Consider the following 14,713-nt stretch of genomic DNA (forward strand, 5'->3'; position numbering starts at 1 on the left):
ATGATTGAAGATTTGAACATGAATGCTGACTATTTTGCCAATCAGTAGGAGCCTTATGAGGACCTGTCAGATTGTTCATATAGATTTCCAATCTTGTCAGGCTACCAAACATGTACCATAAAAAACTTCAGACTGGTATAAAGAAAGTACTAATTGTACAGATATGTGTATATATATACAGATAGGTCACATAGTGACCAAAACTAACTTTAATCCTAAAAAAGGAGGAACTGGCCTGTTTTATCGAAAGTCATCCAATAGTCATTATTATATATTTCAATATTGAGAAAGTTAATTTATACATTTCATTACTTGTGTTTCTTTGCCAAGCTACGCACCATACTTTTCATTTTGATCTGGATGGTGAAACTATTCATTTTTATGTCAAATAATTGAATTCCCTGTAACTCAGACCATCTGAGATCTCAAACTGCCTGCTGCTAAGGTATCATGCCACAGGGTTTCCCAACAACGCTCTATCAACCAACTCTGGACCCTAGATGAAATTCGTGAAATTCCACTGAATCATCTGGTTTTACCCGCAACAATCACTAGCAGGAATCATCCCCCCTTGGTCAATTGAGAGAGAGAGACCGAGACCACCTGATCTTCACACCAGCTGCACTGTGGTCATAGAAGGACAACATTACAGCAATAAAGGGTTTGAGATCAATTGCACAAAATACCTGTAGAGACGATCTGAAGAGTAGGTGTCACTTAGCTCTGATTAATAGGAAATTGACTGCTTGATAATTTCCGCATTCAGGCAATTTCCAATTAATTAATTAATCAATTTTCTTTCCATCATTCACCATTGATCATTTAAAATTTAAATCTGCCTTCAATTCCATTCCAGCTGATTAATTTCCTCTCAACTTAATCAATTGATTTCCCCATTGGGAGGTGTTTTTTTCCCAGCAGATACAACACAAAACAACAGTTTGTTTACTTCTTTGATAGTCCTTGGTGGCTATTCGGCTTATCCTTTGCAATCCATCACTGTTTTATGCAAATGTCAAAGGTTTTCCAGTGTATCACGTTAAGAAATTAAATATTAATCGGTTTATTTTCTGTGGAGCAGGAATGAAGATATCACATTTCATGCTGTTCCAGCCATTTGAGATGTTCATAGACAAACAAAGAGGAAGAATAACAGAGGCGATCAGATAACCTCCACTCCTAAGCAGAGCTAATAAAAATTAAAAGGATGGAAAATGTAAAGCCATCAAAAACCCACTTAAAACAGAATGGTGCTTTAATCATGATTGCAGCAAATGCATTCAGCCAAACACAGCATTGCTTGCATATTTAATAGTGCCTGGCCTGAACATACTGTAGGTGGTGTAAATTGTGTGGTTTTATGTACAGGAGGATTTTTGAGTATGTATTACACTGTAGTAATAGTACAGCAACATTCCTGTTACACATTTCTTTACATTTTCCATGCATTCCGGTCTGCATTTCACTTTATTTCATTGCACATGCACATGCACATGCACATGCACGACTGTCTGACATATTACCCTCTCTGTTCTCTAGGGTCTAACAATACTGCAGTAATATAGGCATCTTTGGGGCTCATATTTCCTTTCGTTCTACCTGGACACCTCTCTAATTAAAATGGTTGGGGTGGTTAACATGGGCTAATGTTTTCAGTGTGAGCAGTTAGCCTGTCCTGATAAATTAAATCCTTTTATAAAGAGAGGCTTCTAACAAGGCCTTCTTTGTGAAATTGCTGCAGAGCCTCCCCACCGCTTCTCTTTTGGCTGCACCATCAGCGCCTTGTCCTCACACAGGTAAACTGCTTCAGCACCTTCCTTGATCAAAACCGGTCACATGTTGAGATCCCTGATTAAAGCTCAAGAATGAAACCTTTGAAGACAAAAAAAACACTACTTGAATCTTTCCAGACACCACCCTCCAATCACACTGTGTTACAACTGCAATCAGGATGGTATAATTCTCCTTAAATTATTTCATGAAACTATTATCACCTATTATCACAAACACTGAGCTCTCCCTGCTGACACTGTATTTAGATCAACACATTTTCACTAGTGGGGTTGCAACTGGAGTTGTAGAAACTAACTAAGTACTTTTATTAAATTGTTCTGTCTCGATATACTGGTTCTTGAATACTTTAATTTTGGCATTTCATAACTCCATTTTTTTGACAGCTGTAGTAAAAAGTGTAGACAGGTACATTTGTAACTGATGAAGAAACTGATTTTCTGTTCCAGATCTGCTGCTACAGATCCAGATGTTTAACCCGCGAGATAGCTCTTGGTTATCTTGGACACATGGGTGGGTCTGCCGGCCCACATCTTTGAATAGTTCATATATCACAACCATTGCACCCTCTGACTTGCCTCTGACCTGGGGCTTTTGTTTGATGATTGAAAAACCCTCACAACAGAGATCAGTTATGCAGCTCCGATCACAATGTCACATTCACATCCTTTCCATCTCTTCTGTCCTTCATCTTTACCCAAGGACTTTTGCTATCTAACTCTTTATTTCAGAGCAACCAGTCAGCATGTTTGAAAAGCATCTATCACCATGGTGATGGCAAATGTGAGATGTGCTGTGGTCCTTGTTATTCATTGCCATCTATAGCAGATACATTCCTTTCAGCTTCGTTGTGGAACCCCAGCCAAAGTGTGTCAGATAAATCACTCGTTTAGACAAGGAAACTGGCAGCCTTGAAACTCCGCCAGCTCTCCTGGATCAGAACAAATGAAAAAAACCTCTGCTGCAGTATCACAGAGAGAGCGAACATGGGAATTGTGTCATACATTAAACTGTGTGCCACTTTGACTATTGCCATAACCCATATTCACACACAAAGTGAGCAATCTGAGGCCTCTGAAACATCAGATAGTTTTGACATATAACCATATTTTTTCATGTAGAGAAATAGACAATATTGTGAGACCAGCCTAAGCTGTAACACCCTTTATTCTCAACTCACTGCTGATTGCAACTGGGACAAAGATCACAATCATCCAGTCAAATGGGTCTTCAATTATGTATGTGGATATGCCTCAAATTTAGACTAAATTATTTAGTGTAGTGATCACCAATTTCAACTTCTGTAAGGTGGCCTTTTTTGTTATTCATTATAATCATCACTTGTGCTGTTAATTCTTGTTATTGACTCTTTTTAGTCATTGTGATAGTTTAGATATGCAACAAGGGGAATAGAATGTTGGCAGTGTCACTCACAATAAACACAAAATCACATTACCTGCAAGTCGAGCAGTCTGCATAATTGTGTTTATTAGGTTATTGGTATATGTGTGTGTATGTATGTGTATATGTCATTATACAATTCTATTCAATATAACACAGATGAGACTATAGGTTTAAAAAATACCCACCTTTTTACAAGGTGGGAGTACTGAATTTGGTGGAGTCGTCAGGTCATGTGTGCATTGTTTTCTGAAAATGCTGATTTCATCGAGAAGGAATTTTATTTTATGCCTGCCAAAATTAATTATACTGTATATACAGTTGTGGTCAAAAACAATGGGAATATAATGTTGGTAATGTCAGTCACAAAGTCACAGTTGTGGTCAAAAGTTTACATATTCTCGTAAAGAACATGTATTTCATGGCAGTCTTGAGTTTCCAATCATTTCTTCAACTCTTATTTTTCTGTGATAGAGTGATTGGAGCCCATACTTCTTTGACACAAAAAACTTTCATGAAGTTTGGTTCTTGAATTTAATATGGGTCTACTGAATATGTTACAGAATCTGCTGGGTCAATGTTATACATACAGCAATGCAAATATTTGGTTACATGCCCCATGGCCAGGTTCACCCTTAATTAGGCGCTTTTGGTAGTCATCCACAAGCCTCTGGTTAAATTTTTGACCACTCCTCTTCATAGAATCAGTGCAGTTTAGCTAAATATGTTGGCTTTCTGACATGGACTTGGAAAGTCAAAGGAGCTCAGCACGGATCTGAAAAACGGATAATTTACTTAAAAAAGTCAGGAAAGTCACTTGGAGCCATTTCAAAGCAGCCACAGGTCCCAATATCAACTGTGCAAACAATTATTTGGATGTATAAAGTGCATGACACAGTTGTGTGCCCTGCCATGATCAGGGAAAAAACGCAAGCTATCACCTACTGCTGAAATTGGTCAGGGTGGTCAACCGTGAACCACCAAAAAGCAGTTCTGCAATGAATTAGTAGCTGTTGGAACACAGGTGTCAGTGTCCACAGTCAAGCGTGTTTTACATCTGCATTGGCTGAGAGGCTGCTGTGCAAGAAGGAAGTGCTTGCTCCAGAAGTGGTACCTTAAGACTCGACTGAAGTTTGCGGTTGTTACATGGACAATGAAAGGCCTTCTGGGGGAAAGTTCTGTGATCAGATGAAACAAAAATGTAGCTGTTTGGCCACAATAACCAAAAAGGTTTTTGCCGAAGAGAAAGATGATGCCTTTAACCCCAAGAACACCATGCCTACCATCCAGCATGGGGGTGGTAGTATTATGCTCTGGGCCTGTTTTGCTGCCAATGGAACTGGTGCTTTTCAGAAAGTTAATGGAATAATGAAGGAGGATTACCTCCAAATTCTTCAGGAGAACCTAAAATCAGCCAGAAGGTTGGGTCTCGGGATGCAGTTGGGTGTTCCAACAGGACAATGACCCCAAACACACATCAAAAGTGGAACTGTTATTCTATTCATACAGGAATGGCCAAATCAGGCTAGAATGAAGGTTTTAGATCGTATCAGAACATGTGGAATGTGTGAAGCAACAAGTCCACGTCAGAAAGCCAACAGATTTACCTGAACTACGCCGATTCTATGAAGAGGAGTGATCAAAGATTCAACCAGAAGCTTGCCATAAGCTTGTGAATGGCTAATTGAGGTGAAACTAGCCATGGGACATGTAACCAAATATAAGCATTGCTGTATGTATACTTTTGACCCTGCAGAGTCACATTTTCAGTAGACCCATAATAAAATTAATTAATTTATGTTTTTTGTAACAAAGAAGTATGGGCTCCAATCACTATCACAGAAAAACAAGAGTTGTAGAAATGATGATGATAAAATAATGAAACTCAAAACTGCCATGACACACATGTTCTTTACGAGTGTACGTACACTTTGACCACAACTGTAAGTGACTTTGTGACTGACATTACCAACATGTTATTCCCATTGTACCATCTCTAAACAACCACAATGAATACAGGTCTTTCTTTTAATGAAATTCATGCTTTCAGTTGAAAGAAGAGAAGTTAGACACAAGCTCACAAGAGGAGGATTCAGATTCTGCCATGCAGTTTCCATTTATTATTATTCATTCATATATATCAAAAAACACTATATGTTAATTTACGAGCTGTAAACAGGCTTTCAGTGCATGTTTACCCATAAAAGAACCATTTAGGTCCACAACTACTGGTCCGATTACTTCAACACATTTTCCACCATATTGGGAATGCAAGTTCAACCCTCCCCTCATATTGCAATTACAATGTATTTTCTTAAACTCAAGAAAATCAAGTACACTATGAGGGGCCAAACTGATAAGTTCTATCAGAGATGGCAACCATTTCTCTCTTATTTCACAGATCTACAGGCTATGCCAAACCAGTAACTGATTACCAGAACACCAAACAGTTCCTTTTTACTTTTTCATTTTATTTTACATCCCAGGCGGGCCAGGACGGGGGTGTATGGATGCGGGGCTGGGTTGGGTTTCAGGGTCGGATGTCCTGTCTTTGTTTTTTTTGTTTCTCTCTTATCACCTTCTCCGATTTCTACTAGCCTACATTGCTGTTTGACATCATCCTGTATAAACTCTATTTACCCTATGAGATCATTGCAATTTCAATCTACTTGTATTCTACCTCAGGGTCTACGAATAAAGTTTAACAACAACAATAGTATTAATTAACCTTCCTTCTTTCTCTCTATCTCTCTCTCTCCTCTTCCCCTTCTTTCTGTATAAAAAGTATCTCCAAAATATCCTACAATTGTATGCACAATGTCATGTAAAATGTGTGCTTTAAAAAAACAAATAGCTAAAAAAAAATAAAAGAACCATTTAGAAACCTGCATTTAGACAGGCAATGATAAATTTAGAATCAAACCAAAGCTATAATCAAAAGCAAAGCGATCCTAAATGCATTGTCACGATGTGAGAATAACATTGTGAAATTCAGACTGGGATGTCTGACATTCTGGGATGTGTATTTTTAACCGAGCAAGAGCATTCATGTTCTCCTTTAAAAAACAAAAAGTAAAAAAGTTTCAGGAACAACATAAAGAGAAGCACATGTGTACATCATGTGTAGTGCTCAAAACCTGTTAAAGGGATAATTTTAGAGCTCACGTGTATTTTTTGCTTGTGTATTTTTATTTACATCTTTATGTTGGTTTTTCACTCTTTGCATGTGCTTTCCAATGGTAGCAAGTATTTTTGCTTCGAGGTTGAGCTTACCTTGGTCCCATCTACTCCCTCGTGTTAACACAAGACAAGCAATCTGAGTGGTTGTCTATGGACTAAAAATTACAAACACGACTATAACTATGATGCAGATCTACCTCAAACCAAAGCCCACCTCCATAAAATTCCATACAAATCTTTCTATTTTACCCTGCTAACGCATGCTACTCCACCCACACACAAATTCAAACCAAGGCTAAAGTAATACTGTCTTAAGTTTACTGGGTTTTCTAAACCAGTATTTAAATATGCAGCATAATGCACAGTTTTGGAGTAGAGTTCAGCCATTACAACAACCATTTTGCAAGCACATCAATCATAAATGGAGTGTACCATTTCAATATCATATCAATTGTAAAATAACAGTAAGTGGGCTACTGTAACAATGCAAATTGAATACAATACCAGAATAATATGGGCAACTGCTGTAGAAAGTGGCCAAGGGTGGCAATATGGAGCGGCAAAATTAACCTTGACCACTGTAAAGCCACCAAGAGAAATACTGTATAGTAGTTACCATAAGGCAGGGCTGGACAACGTTTTTCCTATCACGGGCGCTTCGAAATTCACGCTGCGATTGAACACAAAACTTTTGTTGTCAGGGGGCGCTTCTAAATTTGGGCTGCGATCTGCCGGTCTGACAGGGGGATTATAATTACAGTATAATTATTTATATGGCGTCATCAAAAGAGCCAGAGTTATCTCACGGGCCAGATCAAACGGCAGGCCGGAGGTTCCCCACCCCTGCCATAAGGTGTCAAAAGAATGAAGGGCCAGATAGCCAAGATGACGCTGGTAACACATGACTGTGGAAATTCAGCACACCTACTGTCATGGAGTGGCATTAAAAAGGTATGTGTGAGGACAATGCTGTGTTCCAAGATGTCCTTTAAAGTATTCCACCAAAGAATGTTTCTTTCCCCTTTGCTGATATACACAAGGCATGTTGTTTGTTGTACAACACCTGTGTAAGTGAGAATAGTAAGAATTAGCGAGTGAAGGTTTCCTGTAGTAAACAGTTTCCTGTAGTGTGATCTGTGGTAATAACTTTGAGGTGAGCTAAGCCTGACTATTAAAGAGCTGCAAGAGCTTCCAAAGGGACAAAAAGTTACTGAGCTAAGAGTACTGTGGCTCTTTCAAGGCCCTAGTACTAATGCAGACTGTCATCTACTCTGTTTAAGTAAAGCTGACAGGTTGCATATAGTAAAGGATACTAAAGGGGCATTATTAGCTATTTAAATGCCATCTTCTCATCACATGTGAATTGGCCACAGTACGGACAATAAGCATGATGTTAAATCTGCCAAAGTGATACATCCGCTCATGTATCCGCTCAGAGTACAATATGAATATGCAGAGATTCATCAGATCGCACATGTCTACCTAGACATCATAATTCCCTAAACCAGTGGTTCGGGTACCACCTCAGAAAACATTTGGCTCTCCAAGTACCACCACTATGGCTGATGTTAAAATACAGTAGCGTAGGCCTACCCTATATAGCTGCTATGCAAAATACACACAGGAAGCACATTTATTCGTCATAAGAATATTATTTAATTTGACCTCTGTCAATCACAGCCACATTGTACAAAGTGGTACTAGAACAACTCTCCTATATGGGGCAGGGGGCAGTCCCTCTTACACACACACACACACACACACACACACACACACACACACACACACACACACACAGCATGTGAGAACATAAATCAAAAACACAACCAACTGTACTTCAAACACACAGCATTTGGCAACTATCCTCCGCGAGCCCTACCACAGTTCGAGACTCACTGCCCTAAACTAAAGCAAAGCGAGGAAGCTTCCGATTGGAGGAATGGGCAACTTTTTCTTGCTGACCCTCCTTTAACATTTTCATCCTTGATATTTATAGAAATTTAAAATAAGGTGATACAATCTCTTTCTTCAATTCAAAATCACAGGAAATGGGCTTGAGAATTTGCATGATCATAAAGGAAACAGAGGTATACTGAAAGGCCATACTTCAATAAAGTTCACTGAAACTGTAGGGTTTCCAGATATCCTGCTTCGTAAACCCAATTTACACTACAATACAATACAATATATACAATATCTCATGATACAGACATATCTAAATAATGACATCTGATGTCAGGACTTGCACTAAAACTGTAATTGGATCTCGGCAGATGGGTCCATTGAGGACTTTCTTCCATTTTTGAGAAAAATCGAAAATATGTTTGCATATCTTATTTTAATGCAAGAAGTAAATGGGCCTTATAGATGCACTGGACCAAAAACATATCAAACGTATATTGTGCATCACTCGATGTTGGAGGTTTGATTCTACAATGAAGGTAGCAGTCACCTAGGCATTTGAGCGGACAAACAAGAGCACACACACATACACACACAGTGAAAGAGTGAGAGCAGCCAACATTCAGAAGCCACACATCAGTGAGGAAATGCAATCACCCCAAGTAAATATCGCCTACCTCCACTGTTTTCACACACAGCAAAACAGTCACTCAAATTACTTTGAGGGACTGACCACCAGAGCATACACAAATAGCACCACGACCTTGCCAAGCCTCACTGTCCCAAAGGACATTCCTCTTCCTACTGTACAGCATGCACTCTCATCTAGTGTATAATGTACAGCAGGGGTGCTCACAGTTTTTCAGCTTGGGAGCTACTTTTAAAATGACCAAGTCAAAAGGATCTACCTACATAAGGGGGGGTGCTGAACACACACGGCGCGTATTTTCGCGTGTGTGTATGCGTGTGTGTACGCGTGTGTGCCGCCGTGTGTGCTGCGGCCGAGGCCCAGTGTGGCGGCGCCACACCAGTCCCAAACCAACTCTCACTCTTTCAGGCCATCTGTTCAACTATTGATGTTCTGCAACTGTGGGGTTAATGCTAAGGGTTAATGATATTTGTTTTTGATAGATGCTTACAGATAGTTTCTACTTTCTACAGTACATTACGATCATTTGGCAGATTTTATCGAAAGCGACTTACATTACATTACCACCCTTCGCAGAGAGGGGAGCAATTGAGGGTTCGGTGCCTTGCTCAGGGGCACCTCGGCAGGGGCTCGAACCGGCGACCCTCCGGTTCCCAAGCGGAAGCACTACCCACTGGGCCACTGCCTCCCTTCTACTCTGCTAACCATTGAACATGTGTAGTGTAAGGCAAACCTTACCACAGTTCAAATGCATATATGATTATCAGTATCAGCAGGATTCTACGAAAAGGTGGTGACAATTTAGTTTACCTAACAAATCCTCAGATGAACAGGTTGATGTTTAGTATGCGCTCATATGACTGAAACAATGACAATTCTATCTTTGCTGTACATTTCCAAACACTGAGCAGACTGGGTGCTCTCAAATTACTTTAGCTCAGTGGTTCCCAAAGTGGGGGGCGCGACCCCTAGGTCGCAGAGCTACTCCGGGGGGGGCGCAGCGCAGGACCAGAAGAGGAGCGATATGAATAAGTACCGCCTCAGGAAAATGAATGAGGCGATACTTCTTCGTCTCGCTGCAGGAGAATAAGCGTCCAGAGCGCCCAGTGGCCCCCCCACTGGCTACTCGGCACACTTGCCAGCAATAAACCAGAGTTTTCCTTCCTGCTGTTACCAAAGTGCTTGCTTATGGGGGAATGCTCATGAACTCCCACATCTTATCATATCGGTTTCTTTAAATGGTCTGTGTGCAAAGTGTTTTGACATAATCTTTGTTGATATGGCACTATATAAATAAAGTTAAATTCAATTCAATTCAATACGAGTATTTGTCCTCACTGCAATTACAGGGAAAAATGTAACTAGGCAATATACAATGCAATGTACATGCACACACTACATAAGATTCTGCTGTATTCTCAACTTGTTTTGAAGGTTGGAAGTGCATGTTAACGTACTTATTGACTGTAGGCTGTCCAGACCTAGATGCAGCAAAGCAGTTCCAAATAGTGATGCACCCCACCCTACTGTAATTGTCTCACGTTTGGGTGTGCACTCTCATGAATCAGTGTCAATGCACCTCCTCCTCTAATCCTTAATCTGTGTTGTCTCTCTCTCTTTCTTTCACTCTCTTGGTCTCTCTCTCTCACTCACACACACACACACACACACACACACTCACACACACACACACTCTCAATACGGTAACCAGAGCAACCTTATCTGTGCTTCATACTACATTGTCCTTATGCTACTTCGCCTTTATCTTGTCTGTTGGTTTTGTATATCAGGACACCCCACCATCTATTGTGTCTTACGTTTGTGAGCACCAAGCTGCTCTGTGTACTATGGTAGTGCACTGTACATACCCATAGGGGTTCCAACCCCGTAGGCTTTGGAGTCAATGAGGCCTCCGATCTGGGTCAGGTTGCAGTTGCGCTGCGTGACAAACTCAATTGTGGTGGACTCCATGAGGAACGCGTAGTCTGAGGTGAGCACACGGTGAATGCCTTCCTCAATGTTCTTGACCATCACAGAGTGCCTGCGACTGCTCATGAACTCCCACATCTTATCATATGTGGATATCTTTGTTTTCTGTGAGGAAACACAAGATGTTTGACAGTTAGAAAAAGCAACGACACCATGGTTTGATAAATATGTGAATTTGAATTTCAAGGATGGTTGAAAAAATATTTTTTCTCTTAATCATTAAAATGTGCTTTTAGTTGAAGACAAATACATCAAGAAAAAAAATCCAGTTTCGCCAAAGTAGAATCCCTTCTCTTTGAAGTTGAATTGAGAAAAAAACACAAAAGTGCAATAATACACATTAAGTTTGACCTTAAACATCACAGTCAAATCTCCGTTGAGAGATGTTCTAGTTTAAGAGTGGTCAGGTCTTGTCATAAATTGAGAACATTGGAAAAACATGCTATTACTTCACCAAAACGTTGTAGTTTGTTTGGAGTTGTTGAAGTGCTTTGATTTCTATTTGGATCAAACATTAGAACTTGTGAGGAAAACATGGACGGAGCCAAGTACTGTGACTCTGTAGGACTTCTCGTTGCTGTTGTTTATGCTATTCCCATCAGTGACAGCAGCATCAGTTGCGTTGTCACTATTCATGTGCTTCAGTTTCAACACCTGCAATCAGGGAGAAAAATCCAAGAGAGCATTACTCTCCAGGGGACCAGATTTGAAGGCATTTTGAAGCCATTTGAAACCTAATTAAGTCACATCTTCAAGGTCCTGCCAGCCATTATTGTGTGTAATGATTTTTTTGTGGCTGGTCGATATTTTAGATCAACTGGGTGATTTGCAGAGTGACTATCTGAATCTTTTGGAGTCACCCGTGACAAATCAAGCGATTGAGCATGCAAGCCTCAGACTGCTGATAAGACGAGAGCAGCAGCTGTGAATACAGGGGAAGTCAGATAACCACCTACACTCCAAGTCAGAGCCGAGCCAGGCTTCAACGCAGAACCACACGGTGATTAGCCTTAAACCACATGAGAGAACTTGAAAAACACAGTGGGTACACACAATGAAGGGTTGTCAAACCAAAATAGCATACAAGTCCAAAATAATCCATCCACAGCATTGCGGAAAATGTAATGAAATTAGTTTTAGTCAAACTGAATACAAATATTTTAGTGACTTAAGTGTATTTTTATAATTATATTTTTAATAATCAAAATACACCAATTTTAAAAAAACATCTCCACTATCTGAACGTCTCAAGATATCACCTACTTTCCTTTGCTCAGTCATTTAAGATTGAGATTAAGAGGCCTTGAGTCAAAGGCAGGTGCAACATAAACTAAACATATTATTCTATTGTAGAGTCACTGTTGTGACAGTCTGCCACCAAAGCAAAAATACACTCAGTTGTATTTTAAAACCTTGGAGGGTTGATTAACACACACATTTCCATCAATAAGTCAGCCAGTCCCTGCCTTGTTGAAAAAGTTTAAAGCTCAAATCTGCAGGATTCAAATAAGTTGGATATGGGTAGTTGTATTATTACATTATAAATTATAAAAAATATCTATGCTGGAAGTCAAGCCGCACTGGAATACCTGTGTAATTAGTAAAGCACCATCCACCCTGCCATTCACACCCCCACTCACCAGTATCACTGCCATGTACAGAGCTCCGCTATGCTGTACCTGGCATCACTAAATCAGATACAGAGGGTACAAAAGTGATGTTGGTCAGGCTCCTAATGAGAGCTAGTTTGATCAGGTAGTAGCTGTATTGATGTGTTTCCATTTGCTTATTGAATTATTCAGTCCGGAACACAGGGAATGTTTCTGCTGGGAAGATGAGTGAGATGCTTCCACGCTTCAGAGCTATCCTGAACATTTATAATATAATACATTTACATAATTAGCAGCCATTAGATTTGTAATTTTTTTGCATGAATTTAAGTTAATAATTACCCAAATGAAAGGTATTTTGTATTTTCCTTAGTCTTGGTTGGTTTGTATTGCTCACATCAGCTGCATGTGTGCAGCAGTGAATCAGCTGAAGATGATGATAATTCTGATAAAATATATTCCATCCATCTTAAGAACAGCATCTTTTAAAGAGCTTAGACAGGGTGTGTGAGCAGAATATGTTGAGTGGAGGGCAAAAACTCACTGCATTTGCCATTCATTATTAATATACTTTAAACCAAATTACATTCTTGTGGGGAATTGGGGTTTGTATAATAATTATTGTACATCATGAACATTGATAAAGTAGGAAGTAGGAATGAGGGTACAAAAATATAAGTCATTAACATGGAGGCAGGGTTGCATTATTGCCACCTTAAAGAAAGGATCAAACATTGTCTATAGACAGGGAGAGCATATGAAACCCCGCAGTTCTGTAATGCCAGGTGGCATTACTATTGAATTGCCATGCCTTACCATAAGATAATAATTTGAGGACATGACTGAATTATCTTATGCATCTTCTTCCATGCATAACCTCAGAACGAAATATGACGGTACTGAGTGTATTATAACGCAAAGTGTAAATGGCATCTGTCTCTTTACTTATATTTGTCACCACAAAATCTGGCATTACCTTATGTCTGAAAACAATTACTTTTATGTATCATTAAATTAGGTTTCACTCATATATTGTGTATATTAAATTATTCGTCTTTTAATATAAGCCCTCCTTTCCCATGACTGTACACATGGAGTGGAACAGTCTGCTACACTATCTTATTTGTGCAAATTCTTAGTAAATATAGCTCCCTATGTCCTGTTGTCCTACTGCGTTAACGGTGCTTTTTTTCACGCTAACAAGTGCTCTTAATGTAGAATTTATAATAATAATTATAATAACAATAATAATAAAAAATGTGTGTTCTGTGTTAAGTTCATTTAATTCGTCTTTGTATTTTAACAAAACATGAGTTTGATTGAAAGTTAATGGAAAAGCACAGTGAAAAAGAACCACATCTTTTTCACTCAATTACCTGGCTTAAAAATAAAAAGCTGTAACCAACCTTGAAAAAGGTCATGGTGGAACCATCCTCCACTATTCCATACTCTATCTTGGTCTGCTTCGCCAGGTCATCTGCAGAGTCAATGGGTGACTCCATCCTCTCTACAGTGAGGAAGGCTGCCAGGTTCGCCGTGTAGGAGGAGATGATGATGAGGGTGAAAAACCACCAGATTCCTCCTACAATTCTGGTGGAGAGTGCTTTCGGCATGAGTTCAGAGCCTGAACGAGAGGAGCAGAGGGAGGGAGGTGAGGCCTGGTTCTGCATTGTGCTGAGGGGGCAGCACTCTGGACAGACCAGGCCTCTGCATCTCTCTCTCACACACACACTACTAGACACTACACATACTTGTGGACAGAGTGGGCAGCCTCATGATTAGGCTTGGTAAAGGGTATTATATTCTATGTGAAACAACATTTCTGTAACTCTAGAATTTAATATTTCTGCTGCACTTAACATTTTAATACAAGTCTTTTTAAATTCTGAAGTCATAATGTATGGATAGAAATATGAATTTTATGTATTCTGATTTTGCTTTTTACATGCACAGATCTGGAATGCAAGGGATGTGAAAATGTTTTGAACTTAACATGCCAGGCGTTTTTTTAGGACAAATAATACCCAAAGAAAATGTGTTTCTGCAAGATGTTACCATCGTTATGCATAACACAGTTCTATTTTGAAAAAACAAGTAATATTTAGCTTTTATTGTAGCATACATGAATTCTTTCTTTGTGCTGTTGAATAAATACTAACATGAATCAATAAAGGTCGATTCAAAGGCCTAC

At 39.5% G+C, this 14,713-nt stretch overlaps 1 protein-coding gene across 1 annotated transcript in view; it reads right to left on the bottom strand.

Annotated features, from left to right (window-relative positions):
• Positions 1 to 14,713, bottom strand: part of grik2 (glutamate receptor, ionotropic, kainate 2) — a 190,678-nt gene that overhangs the window by 28,982 nt on the left and 146,983 nt on the right. The window contains exons 13-14 of the mRNA XM_076148425.1: positions 13,929 to 14,146; positions 10,792 to 11,017 (exon numbers count right to left, since the gene is read on the bottom strand). Coding sequence (XP_076004540.1) covers positions 10,792 to 11,017; positions 13,929 to 14,146 — 444 coding nt within the window. The remainder of the gene's footprint in view (positions 1 to 10,791; positions 11,018 to 13,928; positions 14,147 to 14,713) is intronic.

The sequence above is a fragment of the Genypterus blacodes genome, unplaced genomic scaffold, assembly GCF_046128005.1.
Source record: "Genypterus blacodes isolate CSIRO-AG114 ecotype Tasmania unplaced genomic scaffold, CSIRO-AGI_Gbla_v1 ptg000040l_1, whole genome shotgun sequence".
Taxonomy (NCBI): domain Eukaryota; kingdom Metazoa; phylum Chordata; class Actinopteri; order Ophidiiformes; family Ophidiidae; genus Genypterus; species Genypterus blacodes.